General features: G+C 43.2%; 1 protein-coding gene across 1 annotated transcript in view; it reads right to left on the reverse strand.

The window, feature by feature from the left end:
• DNAH7 (dynein axonemal heavy chain 7) overlaps nt 1-21866 on the reverse strand; it is a 248396-nt gene extending 226530 nt beyond the window's left edge. The window contains exons 1-5 of the mRNA XM_065413626.1: nt 21821-21866; nt 10485-10550; nt 8706-8814; nt 7201-7354; nt 4515-4608 (exon numbers count right to left, since the gene is read on the reverse strand). Coding sequence (XP_065269698.1) covers nt 4515-4608; nt 7201-7354; nt 8706-8814; nt 10485-10550; nt 21821-21835 — 438 coding nt within the window. The 5' untranslated portion in view covers nt 21836-21866. The remainder of the gene's footprint in view (nt 1-4514; nt 4609-7200; nt 7355-8705; nt 8815-10484; nt 10551-21820) is intronic.
• Between the last annotated feature and the right edge of the window lie 1079 nt (nt 21867-22945).

The raw sequence follows: 22945 nt of genomic DNA on the forward strand, positions 1-22945 counted from the left end.
AATTTGTTCCTTCACAGAGCCAGAGAGCAGCAGAGTGGCTAGCCCTTTCTGAAGAAGCTCCTAAGATCAGTTAAGGATGCACCTAGGTTTTCCTATCGATTCTCTGCCTCCATGTGGTATGAAGCCCATGACGCCCACCCCTTCAGAATGGCCTTTATTTGGGAAGCATTTTCTCCCTTCACAAGGGTTATTCTGGGAGGGGGTGAATAAAGTCCATACAATGGAAGAAGAGGGGGTGGGAATAGAGTGGGAGAAAATACAGATCTGTGCAGACTGATAGGAAAGACTGTCCCAAGAAGTCCAGCTGGACAGAAATAATTATAAAATATGCAATTTGAGAAATTTTATAAAATAAAACTGGAAAGTTATCTTTAAACATATTTTCAAAAATGCACACCCAAAGTTAAGCTCCTAAATTCATATTCAGGTACCTTAAAAATGACCTAATTTCAAGAAATGCTGAGAACTTTTGAAAATCAGTTTGCTTATTTAGGTACTTAAAGATAGTTCTCAGAACCCAACTTTGGATGACCATTTTTCAAATTCTTCAGCTGCATTTTTAGTCTGTTGGCTTAATCAAATGTCAGGTGCTTTGTTCCTTATTTTTATTCGTTAGTGAGATGAGGTAACCTACAGTACAGTAACTCCTCACTTAACGTTGTAGTTATGTTCCTGAAAAATGCGACTTTAAGCGAAACGATGTTAAGTGAATCCAATTTCCCCATAAGAATTAATGTAAATGAGGGGGTTAGGTTCCAGGGAATTTTTTTTCACCAAACTAAAGACTACATTATATACAGGGCCGGCTCTAGGTTTTTTGCTGCCCCAAGCAAAAAAATTTTTGGCTGCCCCCCACCCCAGCCCTGGGCTCTCCCCCCCACCTGTACCCCCTGCCGCCCCAGCGCTGGGCTCTCCACCCTCCACCACCCGCACCCCCTGCCACCCCAACCCTGGGCTCTCCCCCCGCACCCGAACCCCCTGCAGCCCCAGCGCTGGGCTTCCCCCCCACCAGTGCTGACTCCGCCTGCTCCCCCCTCGCCTCCAGCCGGTCCGGCGCTGGCAGGGTCGGGGTAAGCAGCAGGGCTCCCGGGCTGCGTCTCAGCTCAGGGTCCCTCCAGCCAGGGCTTCCGCCTCCAGGACCGGCCGGGACCAGGGAAGGCAGAGCCAGGGAACCGCCCCGGCAGGGGGCTGAGGAGCCGGGGCAGGGTGGCCCCAGAGGGAGCGGAGCCCCAGAGAGCGGGACGCGGGCCCCGCACGGCAGCGCCCCGGGCACCGGTCCCCACTATGCTGCTCCTGGCCGCCCTGCCGCAGTCCCTGGGTGGCTCGGGCCACTTCGCCCATCCCCGGCTGCGGTGCTGGGGGGTGGCCGCCCTGCGGCACCTGCAGGCGGCTCCGTGCGGCCCCCAGCTCTAGTGTCCCCCGCTCGGAGCCCGCCCAGCCATAAGGTGCGGGCGCTGCTCCCCGACGTGAACTGCAGCGGCCCCAGGGCGCCCCCCGTGCAGGATGCACTGCTGCTGCCAGGGTCGGCTCTAGGCTTTTGCCGCCCCAAGTGCAAAAAAAAAAAAAAAAAAAGGCTGGCTGGAATGCTGCCCCTGAAAATGTGCTGCCCCAAGCACGTGCTTGGTTTGCTGGTGCCTGGAGCCAGCCCTGATTATATATATATATATATATATACACACACACATACACACACACACACACACACAGTATAAGTTTTAAACAAACAATTTAATACTGGTACACAGTGATGATGGTTGTGAAGCTTGGTTGAGGTGGAGGAGTCAGAGGGTAGGATATTTTCCAGGGAATGCCTTACTGCTAAAAGATGAACTAGCAATTGGCTGAGCCCTCAAGGGTTAACTCTCAAAGTCTACAAGGCAGCAGAAATGGAGGGAGGGGAGAGAGCATCGTAGACAGAGACACACACTGTGTGAGAAAGAAATGTGCATTTCCCCTTTAAGTACACTGCCTTGTTAATTAGATCAGCTTGCTGAGACCACAGCTGCTGCTGCCAGCAAGCTCCCTCTGTCCTGAGTTCTGTCGTGTGTTCCCCTTGCCCTATGGAAGATGGGGTAAGTGGGGTGCAGGAGCAGGGGGGAGGGGGACACCCTAACATTAGCCCCCCTCTTCTTCCCCTCCCCCTCCACACAGAAAGGAGAAGCCTCAGGGAGCAGCTCCAAGGCAGAGGGCAGGAGCAACACATGGCAGTGGGGGGAGGGACAGCTGCAATTGCTAGCCTGCTGGGCAGCTGTTGCACAGGGAACTTAGGGGAGCGGGGAGCTGATAGGGGGGCTGCTGGTCCACCCTGGTTCCAAGCCCCCATGAGCTAGCTGCAATGGGCTGCTCTTCCTGCAAGCAGTGGACAAAATAGGCGGCTGCCAAAAGACGTTAGAAGGGAGCATTGCACAACTTTAAACAAGCATGTTCCCTAATTGATCAGCAACGTAACAACGAAACAACGTTAACCAAGACGACTTTAAGTGAGGAGTTACTGTATATAAATTGATAATTCTAAAATTCTGTGGTAGTGGTAGTGCATTGATTTAATGACTCGTCAATAAGGACTTCTTAAGAACATTTATAAACATTATATCATAGGACACACTTTAAGAACATAATTTAGAATGCATCCTAAGGAATTCTGGTGTAATGATTCCACTGACTGAAAAACACATCAGTAGATATTTTACATTACACTAAGTGCACTCAAACAGCCATACAGTGTATTTATTCCATGGAAGAACACCCACTGACATCAATAGGAGTTGCCAAATAGACTGAGGATAATATGCTGCCCAAAGGACCCTCAAATGATCAAAATTCTACAGGGACATAGATAGTCCAATTTTAGGCTATGTTCACCCTGGCAAGTAAACGACAAAACGTTTGTCATTCAGAGGTGTTAAAAAAAACACACAACCCGAAACACAAAAGTTTTGTCGAGGAAAAGGGCCAGTGTGAACAGCACTTTGTCACAGGAGCGTTCTCCTGCTGACAAGGATACCGCCGCTCGTTTGGGGTGGAATTTTGTCGGCAAGAGAGCTCTCTCCTGCCGACAAACTGTGGTTACACTGTGTGTCTTTTAGCGGCACAGCCATGTCACTAAAAGCTGCGTAGTGTGGACAAAGCCTAATTAGATTTTTATTGTTTTGTATCTTCAAGATTCTTTGTGTTATTAGGACTTAAAATATGTTTTTATGCAAAATGAGAGAGTAATGTATTTTTTTAATAGCGGTATTTGCTTAGTTTTTAGTCTGAAAGCTGGAGAGACAGTTATTGCGGAATATAATTTACCAACGTCACAGGGGAAAAAACGCTGTTGGACTCTGTTTGGAATGCCAATCATTAAAGGGGAGAAGAAAGAAAACAAAGATCTGTTTTAGCAGATTTAAAAAAATTTAATTTACCATCTAAATCAGTGTTTCCCAAACTTGGGACGTCGCTTGTTCAGGGAAAGCCCCTGGCGGGCCGGGCCGGTTTGTTTACCTGCTTCGTCTGCAGGTTCGGCCGCTCGCGGCTCCCACTGGCCACGGTTCGCCGCTCCAAGCAGCCCTGGAGCTGCGAACCGCGGCCAGTGGGAGCCGCGAGCGGCCGAACCTGCGGACGCAGCAGGTAAACAAACCGGCCTGGCCCGCCAGGGGCTTTCCCTGAACAAGCGGCGTCCCAAGTTTGGGAAACACTGATCTAAATTAACCACCAGATAACAAAATTCTTCATAATAAAACTCTTTGCTGTGATCTTTAAAATCTAGATTTTAGTAATTAGGTAATATGGTAATTAGATGATCTATAAACATGTAAGACAGGCTGTCAATGGTTTGATTCATATAAATAGGTATAGTAATAAATCAGTGCCTAATTCTGGCCAAAGGAAGGAAAGCGGCATAATCTCTCCACAAATAGGCACATTTTTATGTTACAAAAGCAGAAATGACATATAGTATTTTCTAACTGAAACAAACCCAAAATATAGTCCCCTTGTGAATTCTATTCCTGCTAAAAGTAGGAATAACTTTTGAGGGTAGAACACATTGCTTGGTCTGAGTAGATACGCATTCTTACATACATACTTGTGTCTCAAACCCGTTTCCCCCATGGCAATTCCCCTTTATACCCCTCACAGATATTAGTCAGGGTATCTAAAAAGCAGCGTCTTCTTAACTTTCTAGTAGTGAAACAGTAAGGAAGGTCAACTCTCTCAGCATGCTACTGCCTGCAGGTTTTCCATCATACACATACTTTCATTGTCAAAAAGAATATGGCCACTTAAAAACAAAACAAAAGAGCAAACTAAAATTGACTTAAATGTAGAGGATTTGTGACCAAATTATTAAAAAAATAGTTATTCTAAATTCTCAACAATAAAACCTCTGTACTGTATGCCAAAATAAAACTAATATCAATTAAAGTGCCTACCACCATACAAATTCAGAATATTAGTCACCTTATCACTATTTCAGTGAAATAAAAAGCAATCATTTATAATAATACTGCAAACAACACTGTCTTAATTACCAAAATGTCTTTCTCTATAGGCGTTGGAGAACCCGTTCTTGGAGACTGGGTTTCATCTAGTGAAATAGGCTGTTGCAGAGTAAAGTCTTGCTGCCTAACAAAAGAAAAATGACATAATATGCATTATGCAGTGTTGTTGCAGCCATGCTGGTCTCAGAATATTAGAGGTAATATATTTTATTGGACCAACTTCTGTTGGTGACCGAGACAAGCTTTTGGGCTTACACAGCTCTGTGTCTCTCACCAACAGAAGTTGGTCCAATAAAAGATATTACCTCACCCACCTTGTGTCAGTACTATGCACTATGTTCTTCAGACAAACTGTATTGGCATCTCTAAAAGATACCATATCATATCTCAGTAGTGGTCAAAAGAATGATGCCTGCCACCAACTGAATCATAAGTATAATCAAGAATTCTGTATGGACCCAAATATTTTTTCAGACAATGGAATAGTTTACTAAATACGTTTTCTTTAAGGTTTCACAGGTGTAGTGCTCAACTCTGCCTTTAATGTGCATAGGGAACTGTTGTGCCTATTGACCATATTTTGAAAACAAATCTAATTGTAAGATTTAAGCAGGAAATACTTCTAGAATATCAGTTAAGGTATCTTTATTTAGTAATTTCTTTCAAATCAAGGGACTAGTCATATTAACAAGGACTATTCATATAGGTAAAGTTGGCAGACTCAAAACCATGGTTTGTGAAAAAATGGTCTTACAATTATGAGACTGTTAAATATATTCTAACAAGTGATTTAAATTAGTCCATTGCAATTAGTTGACAATATTAAAGAAAACAAGAAAGCTCCTCAAGAGGAGATATGTCCCTCATTATCCAACATTGCCACAACTTTGTTATTATAATTGCACTATGCTAGTCAAATTTTTTTATACTTACACAGTTAGTAAATTCTAACCCATACATTTTTGTTTGTTTGTTTGCTTTATGCTAAACTACGGGATTAGATTCTGGCTTTCTGTTTGATTGAATTTGTCAATATTTTTGTACCAGTATTCGGCTCTGAAATAGTCCATCTCATACTCACCTTAGCAGCAGAAACACATAATGGAGAATATATTCAGTTAGAAAAACTAATTTATAATATATTTAGTTTACAAAATTTCCAGATTATGTTAAGTAACAGGATTTATCAAACCAGTTCTTTTCATTTTGGGGATTGGTTTATCAGAAGGATATTTTTATTCCACAGTTTACCATATAATAATGGTTCATTTATGGCAATAAAATGTTGTCAGTCATGCTGTGGGCACTTCTGCATCTGTGCAGCCAGATAAAAAATGGTCAATGACCCAAGAAACTCTCTCCAAACTGCTAAATATTTAAGAAACAAAACACAAAATATGTTTTTTATAAACATCTTCAGGGCATTGTAAAGGTTGAGGTATTTACTCAAGAAGGAAAAGATTTTGGAGTAGCACAAGCTTCAGGGTATCTTACTAAGATTTTAAAATAACTTTAAAATATTGTAAAGATCCATTTTAATTATAGTGACACATCCTTACACTAAAATAATTTAATAATTATCTTTTTTTGGAAAATCATTTCTCATTAGAGAATAAAAATGACAAAACAAATGTAAAAATCTTCCAGATTCACGAACTGCTGATATACAGACATTTTCCAGACGCTCCTGGATATCACTCCTTGTTGTATTATAAAATAACAAGTGTGTCTTCAGTTAGTCAACTGGGAATATTCTAAATGCAGTTTAATAATACCAGTATCAGAGGGGTAGCTGTGTTAGTCTGTATCCAGAAAAACAACGAGGCGTCTTGTGGCACCTTAAAGACTAACAGATTTATTTGGGCATAAGCTTTCGTAGGTAAAAAACCCACTTCTTCAGATGCATGGAGTGGTGCCACTGGACTCCTCGTTGTTTTAACAATACTAGTGTCCACAATCACAGCTTTCTGTCCAAGTTATGAAACTAAGGTGGAGCTCAGCTAATAATTATGCTTAAAAAGTGTCACATGAGCAATAAAAAATGTCAGGATGTGCATTTCTGGGTAATTTTATCACACTTCAAATAATGTTTCAAATAGGAGTGAACAAGCACTTTCTGAAAAACTAATAAGCAGCCCGAATCCATCACACATTCCCTGCTGAATCCAACCCAAATCTTAAAGATTTTGATCACCTGATAAACTCCAGCTGCCAAATCTACTCTTAATCTAAATTCTAATACCTGCCCTTTCGTTCCCCAAAAGAATAATATGGCTAAGTCCCAGTCTGCGCAGTTCATAAATTACTCGTATATCCTCCCAATTTTAGAGGAATCAAGAGAAGTGTACAGAAGAGCTTCTTACCTGGTAGTTTTTATTTCTTAAACTGGGGTCATTTTTTGCATTCATATACACCTCTACCCTGATATAACGCTCTCCTCGGGAGCCAAAAAATCTTAAAGCGTTATAGGTGAAACCACGTTATATCGAACTTGCTTTGATCCGCCGGAATGCGCAGCCCTGCCCCCCCAGAGCACTGCTTTACCATGTTATATCTGAATTCGTGTTATGTCGGGTCACGTTATATCAGGGTAGAGATGTACATAATCTGTTACTGTCTTGCAATCTTAAACTTTTTGTTATATTAACATTTTTTAAAATTTCATTTCAACTTTGAAAAGGGAAAAATGCATTTATACAAACACAAGAAAACTCACATGATGATGTTAACAAGAGTACTTCTGAAATTTTCACGATCTTTTTTTGGATGATAGCTGCTCCGCGCTTTAGAAGTTGATGTTCCAGCAACTGGTTCATTAACCGCAGAGTCCTGTATCTTGCGTCTCTTATTCCTCTCCTCCAAATATTCTCCTTGCATGAAATATATATATGCAAGTTACATACTAAGAGCCCAAACATGCAATGTGCTGAGTACCCTCTAAAGTTTTTGAGAGTTCTCAACTCACATTTATTTCAATGAAAGTTCAGATTTCTCAGCATCCTTCAGGATCACACCCTACATCCTTTGCAGCAAAATTTATGAAACAAAACTAATACCTGCTTGTACTGTATAAACTGTTAAAGAATATTTCTATAAAATCTATTTCTAGATCTGTAAAGTTACTATTTTAAAATATTTCTTAATTTTATTTCCTGTGAATGGGTCCAAGTATTCTTGACCTGTGGCTTTTTTTTTTTTAATCATGGATACAGAATCCCATTTCTGTTAACTGCTAAAGTAAATCTATATTCTAACTATATTTCTTTTGTAGTTTTGGGGTGAAATTCTGGCTCCACTGATTTCAACTGAAGTTTTGCCACTGATCTCATTGGGGCCCGAATACCATCCATTGACTGTATGCAACATTTCACTGACTACTGTACTGATTTTTACATTTAAAAAAAAAAATCAAACAACACAATTCTGTACCACTGAAGTCACTAACAGTTCTTCCATTGCCTTCAATAAAAGTAAGACTGGTTCCATAATTTACTAATATGAAAAGTAGGAGAAATTAAGTTAAATTATTTTGTACAACAGAAAAAAATCAATTTTTAAAACAAATATTCTGGTTCAAAGGATACTTGATAAGAAAAAACAGTATGAAGAATTACAAGGATTTCTAATATTCAGATATACTAAAAATTAATCTGACTTTTTGGAAACTTACATTATTGTATAAACTCTTTTTATGCTAGATCTCAACACAATCTTTTAAGTGAAGTATATTAAAATATGCAAATATTGTAAGGATTCTCTTTGCTGTTTGACTAGTTTTATGGCAAACATTCCATTTCCTAAACTAATGGCTTTTTGGTAATGTACAATCATATGCTAGCAGCTGGAACTATTTATTTTCTGATAAAGAAAATGTTAAATGAACAACGTTGTACTAAACAGGCAAATCACTTTTCCAGACCTAAAATACTAATAAATAATAAACAATATTTTGCACTTCTACAGCATTCTTCATCCAAGGTGATTATGGCACTTTACAAACATTAATGAATTTACCTGCACCATGTTTGTAAGATAGGTAAGTATCATTGTACCCATTTTACAAAGGAAAAAAATGAGGCACATAAAGATTGTGACTTGCCTGAGATCATATAGGAAGACTGCGGCAATCTGGGAATAAAATTCTATTCTCCTAACTCTGTAATCTTGCATTAACTCAATTTTACACTATTTTTTTCATTAACTACGGAGTGGTAATCTTACCAGGTGAAAGCTCATTTTTGACAATAAACTGATCTGGCTCATCATCTTTCTGTTCTTTTCTCAGATGAAATGAAGGAGAAGCTTGCTGCCACTGTGGCTTAGAGCTTACCTGAAATAAATATTTTATTCTTTAGCTTTATAAAATAACAATAGCAAGAGACAGCTACATGTCTTTGACACACACTTAAAAACACAATAAATTACAAAAGAAAACAGCAGCCCCATAACATAGAATAATAGTAACAAAGCAACACAAAAATAAACCAAATTCCCTATTTTTCTCTAAAAACAGGAGATAATCATTCAGAAACCCAGAATAAAATATTATGTTTATGCCTATTATAAATTATTACTAATTTTTGGAATAAGTTAACAGTACAGTATATATCCACTACAAAGACAGACCCCAGACATTTATGAAGATGAGATCGATATGGAAAAAAATGCAAAAGCTAAGAAAACAGGGGAAAAAGTGGTTTAATAGAATCTTTTTCTGGTGGAGTATGGTAGATATCAACAGTTTCTCCCAGGTGAAATCTACAATCAATTTATGTAACTGCTGCTCCCAAAAAATACTATTTGGGATCCAGGGTACCTATCCCCTTCAATGTTTTTGTTTTGTTGCTTTTTTAACACAAACAAAAGGCTTCCCTTCCTAGTTCTTGCCCATTTTGGGGGTCCTAACTCCATGGCAAGATAACATAATGTACAATATTCAGCCATTAGTAGCTTAGCAAATCTCACACTGCTTACAAGAATCCAGTACTACCTTTCTTAAGCGTAACTTATTTAAACAGCTCCTTCAGCCTAGAATTTTTTTTATTATTATTCCCAGACCAAAGTCCCTGGAAATATGTTTGTAAAGGAAATGGCTTCTCAGCCTTAACTACACTGACCCCACAATTACTCAAAAGCATTGCCCTTATCTTTTCAAGGGGCAGCAATCTTCAAGAATTAAGAAACCTTATTAGTGACTGTTTACACTGCAACTGGGAGGTTTGATTCCCAGTGCACATAGACAGATATGCTAGCTCACCTTGAGTTAGCACAATAAAAACAGCATTGTGGACACTGCAGTATGGGCAGTGGTTCAGGCTAGCCGCCCAAGCTTGGACCCAGGGAGTGAGGCGGGCTTGGACTCAGGCGGGTAGCCCAAGCCACTGCCTGTGCTGCAATGGTCACACTGCTATTTTTAGCATGCTAGCTTGAGTGAGCTAGTACAAATCAGTCTACCCATGCTGGGAATCACATCTCCTAGATAGCGTAAACATACTGTGACAGAGTACTGATAGCCAATAGCTAATTCCCCACAAGCCCTGATGGAAGGGTAGAAGACGTAATTACCTAATCAGACTGTCGGCTGATGAACTAAGGGGTTAATTATCCCATCAGCTGAGAAGGTAGTTAAAAAGCACAAGAAGGAAGTGAAAGGGGAGAAAGAAATCTTCCTAGCCAGAGTCCCTTTTGTTTCCCTGGACAAAAGGCTGAGGATTGAAGGATGCTCCAGGTAGAAGATACAGAATGAATTATATTCCAATTTTTCTATAACATTTATTTTATAGCTTTCATCTGTAGCTTTTATTCTTTTCAATATTTTCTGCTCGTCTAAGTTAACTAGTTTAATTGTTTTCCTAATATTTCTTGTACATATATGTAAAGCCTTGTTGTTTCCAATGTATACATTGCAATGAGGTCCAGTTTTCTCGGTGGGATCTCCCATGCTTTGCTGCACGTTTGAAAATAAAAAGTTGTTAAAACAAAAAATTACAAAAATATTACCTGAGCCAACTGTGGCAAAAATTTTACAGTCGTCTTCAATAATTTTCCTTTCCCAGTTGGTCTGGGCTACAAAAAAGAACAAAAAGAAAATAAATTATATAAATATTTAAACTAGTAAAACTAAACTTCTAAGCATGCTAAAACTTATGATTTATACTATAATTTTGTTTTCTGTCCAATAATTTTCACAAATATACTCACTTCATTTCCCCTATTCTCTGTAGATGATGGTTTCTAAAGATATGACTACTCTGTGGCTGGGAGCATACATACAGCTGGGAGCCTGGGTAGACAGACTTGTGCAAACTCTTCAGTGTGGCTGCAGCGGCTAGGGTTATCACCTGTCTGGGTTTTCCCAGGATTGTCCCTTTTCTGAGGTAACTGTCCCAGGAAATCTCTCAGGGTGTTCAGTACACACTACTGGCTGTCCCAGGAAATATGTAAGGGTGCTCAGTACATCATGCCAGCTGTGCAGTGTTATGGACTCAGGATCATCCCAGATATCCTGTTTTTTTTGTACCTGAGAGGTGGCAATCCTAGCCGCATGATGGGCAGAGGCTCGGGCTAGTCACATGAGTCAAAGCCCACCTGGATCTGAGCTCAGGTCTCTAGCCAAATTGCCACCCATGGCACAACGTCCACATTGTATATTTTTAGCATGCTAGCACAAGCAGAGCTAGCACAAGTCTGTCTACCTAGAGCTGGGAGGTACACTGCCAGCTGTACTGTAAACATACCCTTAAAGAGTCACTTTGTACCAGCAAGCATTCATAGTAATATTTTGTCAACATATACACAACATAACAGAAACAACCCTATGCTGTCTTTTATGTTTATCACAGACTCTCAGAAACGTAGAACTGCAAGGGACCTCAAAACAGAGGTGCTGACTTTCACAGTTCCCGGGGGGTGCTCGACTCCATCTCCACCCCAGGCCTCACCCCCACTCCATCCTTTCCCTCTGCCTCTTCCTGCCTCCATCCTCCCCCACGCCTCCTGCACGCCACTGAACAGCTGATAGCAGCGGGAGGGAGAGGCTCTGATCAGCAGAGCCACCAGCGGGAGGGAGGGGAAGGAGAGGAGTGGGGATGAGGGAGAGGAGCTGATTCGCAGGACTCCTGATGGGTGCTGAGCACCCACTATTTTTTTAGTGCCCACAGAGTCAGCACCTATGCCTTGAAAAGTCATCATGTCAAGCCCCCGGTGCTGTGGAAGGACCAAGTAAACCTAGATCATTCCTCACATGTGTTTTTCCAATCTGTTTTTCAAAACCTCCAATGATGGGGATTCCACAATCTCCCTTCAAAGTCTATTCCAGGGCTTAACTATCCTTGTATGTAGAAAGTTTTTCCTAATATCTAACCTACGTCTCCCTTGCTACAGATTAAGCTCATTATTACCTGTCCTACCTTCAGCAGACATGGAGAACAATTGTTCACTGTCCTCTTTATAACAGTCCTTAAGATATTTGAAAACTTATGAAGTGCTTCCTCCCCCCCCCCAGTCTTCTTTTTTCAGGACTAAACATCCCCAGTTTTTTTAACCTTTCCTCATAGGTCAGGTTTTCTAAATCTTTTATCATTTTTGTTGCTTTCTTCTGGACTCTCTCCAATTTGTCCACATCTTTCCTAAAGTGTGGTGCCCCGAACTGGATGCAGTACTCCAGATGAGGCCTCACCAGTGCTGAGTTGAGTGGGACAATTAGCTCCCATGTCTTACATACAACACTCCTGTTAATTCACTCCAGGAGTATATTAGCCTTTTCCTCAGCTGCATCACATTGACTCACATTCAATTTGTGATCCACAATAACCCCAGATCCTTTTCAGCAGTACTACCACGTAGCTAGTTATTCTCCATTTTGTAGATGTGCATTTGATTTTTCCTTTCTAAGTAGAAAGTACTATCCTTGTCTTAACTGAATTTCATCTTGTTGAATTCAGATCAATTCGCCAATTTGTCAAGGTCATTTTGAATTCTAATCCTGTCCTCCTAAAACCTGGCAACCCCTCCCAGCTTGGTGTTATCTACAAATCTTATAAGTATATTCACCACTCTATTATAGACTCATAGACTCATAGACTTTAAGGTCAGAAGGGACCAATATGGTCATCTAGTCTGACCTCCCGCATGATGCAGGCCACAAAAGCTGACCCACCCACAACAGAATCTTCCAGCCTGCGACTCCTGCCCTATGCTGCGGAGGAAGGCGAAAAACCTCCAGGGCCTCTGCCAATCTACCCTGGAGGAAAATTCCTTCCCGACCCCAAATATGGCGATCAGCAGTACCCCGAGCATACAGGCAAGAGTCTACAGCCGGACCCTCATTTTACCCGCGATGGCACGTTAATGACTAATTGACTAAAATCACATAATCCCTTCAAACCATTCCCTCCATAAACTTATCAAGCCTAATCTTGAAGCCAGAAAGGTCTTTCGCCCCCACCGTTTCCCTCGGAAGGCTGTTCCAAAATTTCACCCCTCTGACGGTTAGAAACCTTCTTCTAATTTCAAGCCTAAACTTCCCCACGGCCAGTTTATATCCATTCGTTCTCGTGTCCACATTACTACTCAGCTGAAATAATTCCTCTCCCTCCTTGGTATTAATCCCTTTGATATATTTAAAGAGAGCAATCATATCCCCCCTCAGCCTTCTTTTGGTTAGGCTAAACAAACCGAGCTCCTCGAGTCTCCTTTCATAGGAAAGGTTTTCCATTCCTCGGATCATCCTAGTGGCCCTTCTCTGTACCCGTTCCAGTTTCAGTTCATCCTTTTTAAACATAGGAGACCAGAACTGCACACAGTACTCCAAATGAGGTCTCACCAGCGCCTTGTATAACGGAAGCAGCACCTCCCTGTCCCTACTAGAAATACCTCGCCTAACGCATCCCAAAATTGCATTAGCTTTTTTCACAGCCACGTCGCATTGCCGACTCATAGTCATCCTACGATCAACCAGGACTCCGAGGTCCTTCTCCTCCTCCGTCACTTCCAACCTATGCGTCCCTAACTTATAACTAAAATTCTTATTAGTCATCCCTAAATGCATCACCTTACACTTCTCACTATTAAATCTCATCCTATTATTTTTACTCCAATTTACAAGGTCATCCAAGTCTCCCTGCAGAATATCCCTATCCTTCTCCGAATTGGCAATACCTCCCAACTTCGTGTCATCCGCAAACTTTATCAGCCCACTCCTACATTCGGTTCCGAGGTCAGTAACGAATAGATTGAATAAAATCTATTAATCCAAATCATTAATGAAAATATTGAATAGCACTAGACCCAGGACTGATCCAAACAGGACCCCACTATATATTCCCCTTCAGTTTGACAATGAGCCATTGACAACTACTTTCCGAGTATGGTCATTCAACCAGCCATGCACCCACCTTACAGTAATTTCATTTAGACCACATTTCCCTAGTCTGCTTATGAAATTGCCATGCAGGACTGTGTCAAAAGTCTTACTAAAATCTAGATATATATCACATCTACTGATTCCCCCCTATCCACTAGGCCAGTAATCCTGTCGAAGAAGGAAATTAGGTTGGTTTGGCATGATTTGTTCTTGACAAATCCATGCTGGCTATTCCTTATAACCATATATTCCTTCAGGGGTTTACCAATTGATTGTTTCATAATTTGTTCCAGTATCTTTCCAGGTATCTGTGACACACTGTGCCCCATGTTCACCCCTGTTATATGATTATGAAATATTTGTACAAAGTATGCCTTGTGAGGTATCATTTGAAAACGCACATCTGCTGAATATTATTATCCTGCTGAAATGTGTGTAACATCACTGCATATAAAATTGTGAGATGTTGCCATGATTGTTAGTGAAATATGTTGTAGGTCTAGGTAACGTTATCAGACCATTTTCTCAAAGACAAAGGCACACTGGCATGCCAGCTAGGTGCTAAAAGACCATCATCTGCTTAATTGGATATTCACCAGTAGGGGAATTGTAAACAAGAAATTTACAATTCATCTGAAGGACAGTTGGCAGCTCACATATACCATGGAACTGCCTGACCCCATGATCCAGCAAAGACTTTTCCAGGACAAAGGGTCAGAATATAAGAAGGGGAGAAAATGCCTTTAGACACCTCTCCTCCCCCATCTCTACTCATGGCAGCAAGATTTCTTGAAAGACAAAGGTGCATCATTGAACTGGGGGAGAGTGGTCCTGGCCTGGAGGTTTTTTCTATCCAGTACAGACTGTTGGAAGCTTTTGGGTGAGAGAAAACCTTTTTACTTTTAAACGTATTAGCCTTGGTAAAGTTTAGGAATTAGCTTGCATGTTTATCTTTTTATTTCTTTTGTAACCAACTATGATGTTTATTTTATCACTTGAAAATCACTTAACATCTGTCTTTCTCTAGTTAATAAATTTGTTTATTGTTTTATCTAAACCAATGTATTTGGATTGAAGTGTTTGGGAAGCCTCCACTTGAGACAACAAGGCTGGTACACATTTATTATACTTTATTGGAATGATGGACTAATTTATGAGCTTCTGCAGTCCAGTGGGCTACTGAACAGTACAAGATGCACATTTCTGGGGGGCGAGGCTGGGACTGAGGGATATGTGCGTGTTGCTCTGTATCTATTCATGGATGGCTGGGCGTAGAATTCATCTACTCAGTTGGGACTGACTTTGAATGCGAGCTGCTGTGAGCGATCAAAGCCTGGAGAGGTTTGCTGTTCACTAGCAATGCAGTGTAAAAGGCATCCCAGGCTGGAGAGGTAAGGGGACACAGCAGTTCAGGTTTCACCCTAGGGAATGTCATAGTATCAGAGTCAGGCTGACTGGTCTATAATTCCCCAGGTCCTCTTTGTTCCCTTTTTTAAAGATATGTACTGAGTTTGCTCTTCTCCCGTCTTCTGGGACCTCACCCTTTTTCCAGGAGTTCTCAAAGATAAGTGCAACCAGTTCCAAGATTGCTTCAGCTAGTTTAGTTCCTTAAGTATAGTAGGATGAATTTCATCAGGCCTTGCTGACTTGAATACATCTAGCGTATCTAAATATTCTTTAACGTGTTCTTTCCTTATTTTGGCTTGCATTGCTTCCCCTTTGTTGTTAATATTAATTGTGTTGAGTCTCTAGTCACCATTAACTTTTTTAGTGAAGACTGAAACAAAAAAGGCATTAAGCACCTCAGTTTTCTTGATGTCATCAGTTACTAGCTCTCCTTCCTCAAAAAGTATCTACACTTTCCTTCATCGTTCTCTTTCTCCTAATGTATTTAAAGAACCTCTTATTGCCTTTGATGTCCTCACTAGGTGTAACTCATTTTATGCTTTACCCTTTCTGATTTGTTCTTACATGTTTGTGCTATGATTTTGTACTCCTCCTTGGCAATTTGTCCATAGTTCCACATTTTGTAGGATTCTGTTTTGATTTTCCAGTTATTAAAGAGCTTCTGATGGAGTCATACTGGTCTCTTCCTGTTCTTCCTTCTGTGATGCTCTGTACCTCAGGGGAACACCTTGCACCCCCATGTTCATCATTATAATATGATTGTGTGGTATCCAATGCAAAGTGTGTCATGTTGGGTATCTTCGGAAGGCTCATGATGCACTGAGCATTGTTATTATAGTAATGTTATAGGTTGTAATTTCATGTATATAGTTATGAAGCTGAAAATGTGTCCTCGTGGCTTAAAACAAGCCCAGGCAAAACTCTCCAGGAGAAGAGGGGCAGTTCACACCTCACCAGGGCATGTATGGGACAAACCCAGCCCAGTCTCACAGGAACAAAGGATCTGTTGGACTCTCAAGTGAGTCACCCCCCTTCCCTTGGATAGTTTGGGACTATGGTGAGGTAATGCTCACCTGACTCTGAAGGGGGGGGGGGCAAAGCCAAGAGGGAAGAAAGAACAGATAAAAGGAAGAGACGCTTGCCATGCTCTCTCTCTTCCACCTCCATCTACAGACACCACCACCAAGCAACTGAAAAGCTAATCAAAGGGGAGAGCCTGGCTGAAGGGCAACCAGCCAGCCTGTGGTGAGAAGCATCTAAGTTTGTAAGGGCACTGAAGGTGTTAAGATCAACTTAGAATGTATTTTGCTTTTGTTTCATTTGACCAAATCTGACTTGTGCTTTGACTTATAATCACTTGAAATCTATCTTTTGTAGTTAATACATTTGTTTATTCTACCTGAAGCAGTGCGTTTGGTTTGAAGCATGTCAGAGACCCCCCTTGGGATAACAAGCCTTGTACATATCAATTTCTTTGTTAAATTAACAAACTCCTATAAGCTTGCAGCGTACAACGGACATAACTGGAAACTGCAAGACAGAGGTTCCTAGGGTTGTGTCTGGGACTGGAGATATTAGCTAGTGTAATTCGGTTGCAAAATCCAAGCAGCGGCTGGCCAAAAGTGCTCACTCACTTACATGTAGCAGCTTACATGCTAGAGGCTGTGCATGAACATCTCGGGAGTGGGGGATCTTACAGCAGAGCAGGGTAAGGCTGGCTCCCGGAGTCAAGGATTGGAGTGACCTAGCAGATCACCAGTCTGTATAGATATATAAGATTTTGAGCAGATTCCCTCACTGATTTCCCTCTTGTTGCTCCTATGACCCTACTGTTTTTCATCTAAACCTCTGTTAAGATCACCATTTTTATATTTGCCTGTAGGCTTTTGTTACCTCCCCCGTTTGACACCGATTAATCCAATTGTCATCATAAACTAGTGGTCAAAAATTTTCATTCAAAACTTTTTTGATGGAAAATGGTCTTTTTTCTAAACCAAAAACTCTTGCAAAGTACTTTCAGTTTTTCCCAAATGTTCTGATTTTACATCAGAAAATAAAATGATTTTCCACATTGATTATCCCTTTATTGCCCTTTTTCCACTGAATGCAACCCAATTAATGATGTTATATGGAGTTTTTTCCCCTCACTTTTTCTGGTTGGGGTTTTTTTTTTTTTTTTTTGTTCTTCAATTTTTCACTCTAAATTTTCCAAACCTGGAGAAGCTTTTAAAAGGACAGAATAGCAAAGGAAAAATTAGAGAGTGAAAAAAACAATTCTTCCACCACAGGACTGGATTTTTCACCCTAGACCAATACAAGTAGCTGATGGTTCACCTATAAGCCCTTGAGATCCACACAGATCTTGCATCTGCACCTCTTCAACACTGCTGTGCAGCCCCCAAGTCTTGTTTCAGCCTTGGGGCAGCAAAGTTTCCATGAGCCATGCTGTCAGCCAGCTCCTCCATCTACAGGAACTTCCATGAAGGAAGTTACCCCTCTGCATTATGAAATCAGCACAAGTTACTGCAGACTCTTCCCCCATAAGTTTTGTGTGGGAAAAGACAGTTACAGTTACCTTTTCCGTAACTGGTGTTCTTCGAGATGTGTTGCTCAAGTCTATTCCACAATGGTGTGCGTGCTCGCCCCGTGCACCTGTGTCAGAAGCTTTTCCCCTAGCAGTACCCGTAGCGGAGTGCTCCTAGCGACCCCTGGAGTGGCGCCTCCATGCTGTGGTATAAGGGGCGCTGTGCGCTCCCCCCACCCTCAGTTCGTTCTTGCCAGACAACTCCAACAGGGAAAGGAGGGTGGAATGTGGAATAGACATAAGCAACACATCTTGAAGAACACCAATTACGGAAAACATCTTTTCTTCTGCGAGTGATTGCTCATGTGTATTCCACAATAGGTGATTCCAAGCTATATCTGTTGGAGGTGGGTAGGAGTTCACAAATTCTCAGGACGGACGACAGCCCTGCTGAACCCAGTGTCTTCCCTGGTCTGGGAGACGATCGCATAATGCGAGGTGAACGTGTGAACTGAAGACCATGTGGCAGCCCTGCAAATGTCCTGAATGGGAACATGGGCTAAAAAGGCAACCAACGAGGCTTGCGCCCTAGTCAAGTGTGCCCTCACAATGGATGGCGGAGGGATTTCCGGCAGGTCATAACAGGTACGGATGCACGAGGTGATCCAGTTGGAGACCCGCTGAGTGGAGATCTGCCGACCCCTCATGTGTTCGGCCGAGGCGATGAACAGCTGCGAAGACTTCCTGAATGGCTTAGTCCGCTCTAGGTAAAAAGCCAGAGCCTGTCTAACGTGCAGCGAGTGGAGGTGGCGCTCCTCACTGGACACATGGGGCTTGGGGCAGAGGACCAGCAGGAAAATGTCCTGACCCAGTGGTACGCGGAGACCACCTTCAGGAGGAACGAAGGATGTGGGCAGAGCTGGACCTTATCCTTATGGAACACCGTGTATGGGGTCTCGGATGTCAGGGCCCGCCTAGCCAACGTGATCGCTACCAGTAAGGCTACCTTTCACGAGAGGTATGACCAGGAGCACGTAGCTAGCGGCTCAAACGGGGGACCCGTCAGCCGAGCCAGCACCAAGTTCAGGTCCCACTGCAGGACCGGGGGCCTAACATACAGGAAGAGACGATCCAATCCCTTAAGGAATCGGCCAACCATGGCATGGGAGAATACTGTGTGCCCCTGCACCGGCGGGTGGAAGGCCGATATGGCCGCCAAGTGCACCTTGACGGTGAGGGCGCCAGGCCCTGGGCTCTAGGGTGAAGGAGGTAGTCCAAAATGAGCTGGATAGGGGCAGCCACGGGGGAGACGCCCCATTCAGCCACCCATCGGGAAAACCGAGACCACTTTGCCAAATAGGCTCAGCACGTGGAGGGCCGCCTGCTTTCCAAGAGGACACGCTGAACCCTTTCCGAGCACGTCCTTTCCTCCCGGCCTAACGATTGAGCAGCCACGCCATGAGGTGGAGTGCCGCTAGGTTGGGGTGGAGGAGGCGGCCCTGGTCCTGAGAGAACAGGTCCGGGCGGGACGGTAACGGACGAGGCGGGGTGACCACCAGGCTCGTGAAGGTCCCGTACCAATGCCGCCTGGGCAATCAGGAAGATCTAGGCCCTGCCCGTCTTTTCCAGGACCTTGCCACCCGTGTACATAATTACACAAAGAGCAAGGTAGTACAGAATATTTTTTTATGTAAAAAGTTAAACTGATAATGCCACCAGAGAAGTGCTGACAGTGCCATGCATGGGCTAAATCCAATATTCAGTTATAGTGAAAAAAATGTATGCCTCACTATTCCTTACCCAGTTTGCTGTGTATATTTACTATAATAAACCAAATCCCAGAAGTCCCTGAATATGTGGGTTATAGTGGAATTATTTTAATATTTATCATCTTTCTATTTAATCTTGATTGTGTGAGATGATCTTTAACGGGTATTTAGGTATATAATTTCACTATGGAGCCACCTGCTAACATTCATAGCTGAAGTTGCAAATCAGCACTCTGTTATATATGCAGCGTTTATACCCTGCATAATTCTGAAAATAAATTTAATCTTAAACTGTTCATGCTCCCTCCCTCATATAAGAATTCCCTATATGCAGCAAACTGTACCAAGCTACCGTCGAACTTGCTTCTGCAGTTTATAATGTAATACATTTTATAATGACTTTAGAGAAAGCTCTGCCCCTTAAAAATGCTGTAAAAACAGCAACCCAGAAATAAAATGTCAGTTTATGTTTACATTTCAAAACTAATTTTAAAATTATATGAACAGCTGCAAGGAGGATTATATCACTTTTGAATACCTCATTTAAAAGAATTCAGAGCACAGACACTGCACTTTCATTTTCCTAGAGGATATCATCCTACAGTCAACTTTCCACTAATGAGATGAATATGTTAAAGTCTCCTTCAACAAATATGGTTATAACACCTGCTCTGTTACTCAAACAGTATGCGTGTTTAAGTAAATGTCAGAGAGGAAAAACAAGTCATTTCAAAAAATTTAATCCAGTCTGTTTAGTTAAGCCAAAATATTAAAAAATTCCATCCAGTTCAAAAGAAAACCCCCTGCATATGCTAGATTAGCATAAATATAAGTAACAACTAGGCTGAAACCATACATAAGCAAAATACTGAAGTAAAAGAATGCCCTCCTCTGTTTAAAAGTATGCACAAATTCTGCATATGTTGCTATGATTCTATTATCAGGCTATTTGAAAAACGAACACTCTAGGTCTTATTCTGGTTTGTCTTATATTGAGTTACCAGGTGGAGGGGAAGAGGTTACAATACTCCCTATGGTCCTGATCTTGCAAAGACTTATGCATGTACTTAACTTTTGCACAGTGAGTAGTAGTACTATTGATTTTAGGACTATTTTCACTGGTAAAGTTAAGCCCATGCATAAATCTCTGCAGGATGAGGAGCTATGTGTACAACCCTAAGCCAACCACCTCTTCTCTCTTCCTTAAATCCTTAACACCTTGTTCTTCATAGCTATAACTCCCCTCGCTCTTTCCTACTGGTACCCATTGTCTCCCTATCCTAAACTTATAGGTGTAGGGCACATGTCTTATTCTATTTGTAAAATATCATGCACATTTACTCTGTTTAAAAAAATCTGATGAAACATGGCAACATTTGATTATGCACTGAAAGCTCATCACATTTGGGTGTTGTGATATAAATGAGATAGTGCTAGCAATACAAGCCTGGCTGAAGTGATATAAAGATAGAGCCGGTGACCAGTACGTATACAGTCATTATAACTGTAGCAGGAGCATGAAGGGAACAAGGTAGCAGTGAGTAAGAGTAACGCCAAGTGGTGATGGCACTGAGGAACAAGAGGTCACCACAATAGTGGTGGTGGGCACATGAGTTCCTGGAGGCTGCAGCAGCAATAAGGTCATCATGGTGGCAAAGGGATCACTGAGGTAGGTTATTGCAACAGCAGGGAAATCATTGTGGAGTGGAGGGTGACATCAGTGCAGGGGCCAGGAGGTGAAGTCAGCACAGAGGCAGGGGGTCCCTGTGGAAGGTAGGGGGACGTGGTGGGGAAATAGCTGTAGCTGGCACAGGAAGGTCAGTGCAGGATGTGGCAGGTCAGTGCAGGGGTGTCTCTGGGGGGCGTTGGGGGAGTGCAACATGGGGGCAGTGAGGGAGCTCAGTGTGGCGCAGGTGGGGGGCAGCAGTCAGTAAAGGCAGGAGGCCAGCGCGGGGCCGGGTGTTGCTTTTGGTGGTCGGGGAGAGCAGTGCAGGTCGAGCGGTCAGTGCGGGGCCGGGAGTCGCTCTGGGGGCAGAGGAGAAGTCAGTTGAGTGCGAGGGTCGCTGTAGCGGAGCAGGGGGTCAATGTGGGGGAGGGAGGGCGGGCGGTCAGTGCGGGGCCGGGAGTTGCTGTGGGGGCAGGGGGAGGTCAGTAGGGGCGGCGGTGAGCACAGGGCTGGGGGGTCGCTGTAGGGGGCATGGGGCAGAGCGGCGATGGAAGCCGCCGAGCAGGCGTGGGGAGGTCACCCCCAAGACCCGTCCCCCGCCCTCACCTGCTCGCTGCCCATGTCTGCGGCTCCTCCTGGCTCAGGGGCTCTGCTCACACGCACACGCACGGTCCCACCAGCTCCCCTGGGGCCCAGTCGCCGGCGGGAGAAAGAGGGGCTGTTGTGTAGAAGGAAGCCCCGTTGCTTAGCAGCGGTTCGGGCCCAGGTTCCGCCTCCGCCGCGAGACGCAGAGCGAATCCCAACGGTCCCAGCCGGCAGTGCGCGCGCCTGATTGGCCCGGAGCTTCGGAACGCCCCCAGGAGGAGGCTGGCGTTGGGCAACAATCTTAGCACCTAGTGCCGCTAACCCCGCTTTAAGGCTCGTACAACAGCCGGCGTAGGGTGGCCCTAAAGCGCTGGGACAGCGGCTCTGGGTTGGGGATTTCGGTTGGCGTGAGCAGACTGGGGGGTGGGGGGGCGGTTAAATTTATTGAGGGAGACGCTCTTACAGCTGCCCGAACGCTTCCAAACTCCGGCGCTTTTCTTCTGAAGAAGCGATAGCCTCTAACTGTGCACTACTGGACTTGCCACCGAGAATGGCTAGGGGGCGCTGCGGGGCAGGGGGCCGCCCGGGTCCAGAGGCACCAGCTGCAGGGGCCAGCAGACCGCCACTGCCGGGGCCGCTCGAGCAGCGGCTGGGGTAGCTGTCCCTGGAGCCAGCTGCTTGGGCGGCCCTGGGGTCAACTACACTGGCCCCTGCAGAAGTCACAGAGGTTGTAGAAAGTCATGGGATGTAGAATGCCTGTGATAAACATGGAGCGCTTGTGATGGCGAAGGAGACTAACTTGGGAGCTTAGGCAGACATTGAAGAGTTCTGTGAAAGCTTGTCAGAAGTTGGTCCAGTAAAAGACATGACATGTGAACGAAGGTGGGTGAAGTAAACAAGTATTGTTATTGTGCCTGATAAAATATCCACCTCCCTAACAGCCCACAGTAAACAGTCACCACAAAAACAAAGCAAAACTTTCTGCTGTTCTGCAACATTCAAAATATTTTTGTACTGATTTTGAAATGATTCCTAGAAAGTCAAACAGAGCAAACTTAACACATTGACCCATTAATTGCAGGCAACACGAAGAGAGGAATAAAGATTGTTTTCTTATTTAAATACAGTTTAAATTTAAAAAACTGC

Source organism: Emys orbicularis, chromosome 11, assembly GCF_028017835.1.
Source record: "Emys orbicularis isolate rEmyOrb1 chromosome 11, rEmyOrb1.hap1, whole genome shotgun sequence".
Lineage (NCBI taxonomy): Eukaryota > Metazoa > Chordata > Testudines > Emydidae > Emys > Emys orbicularis.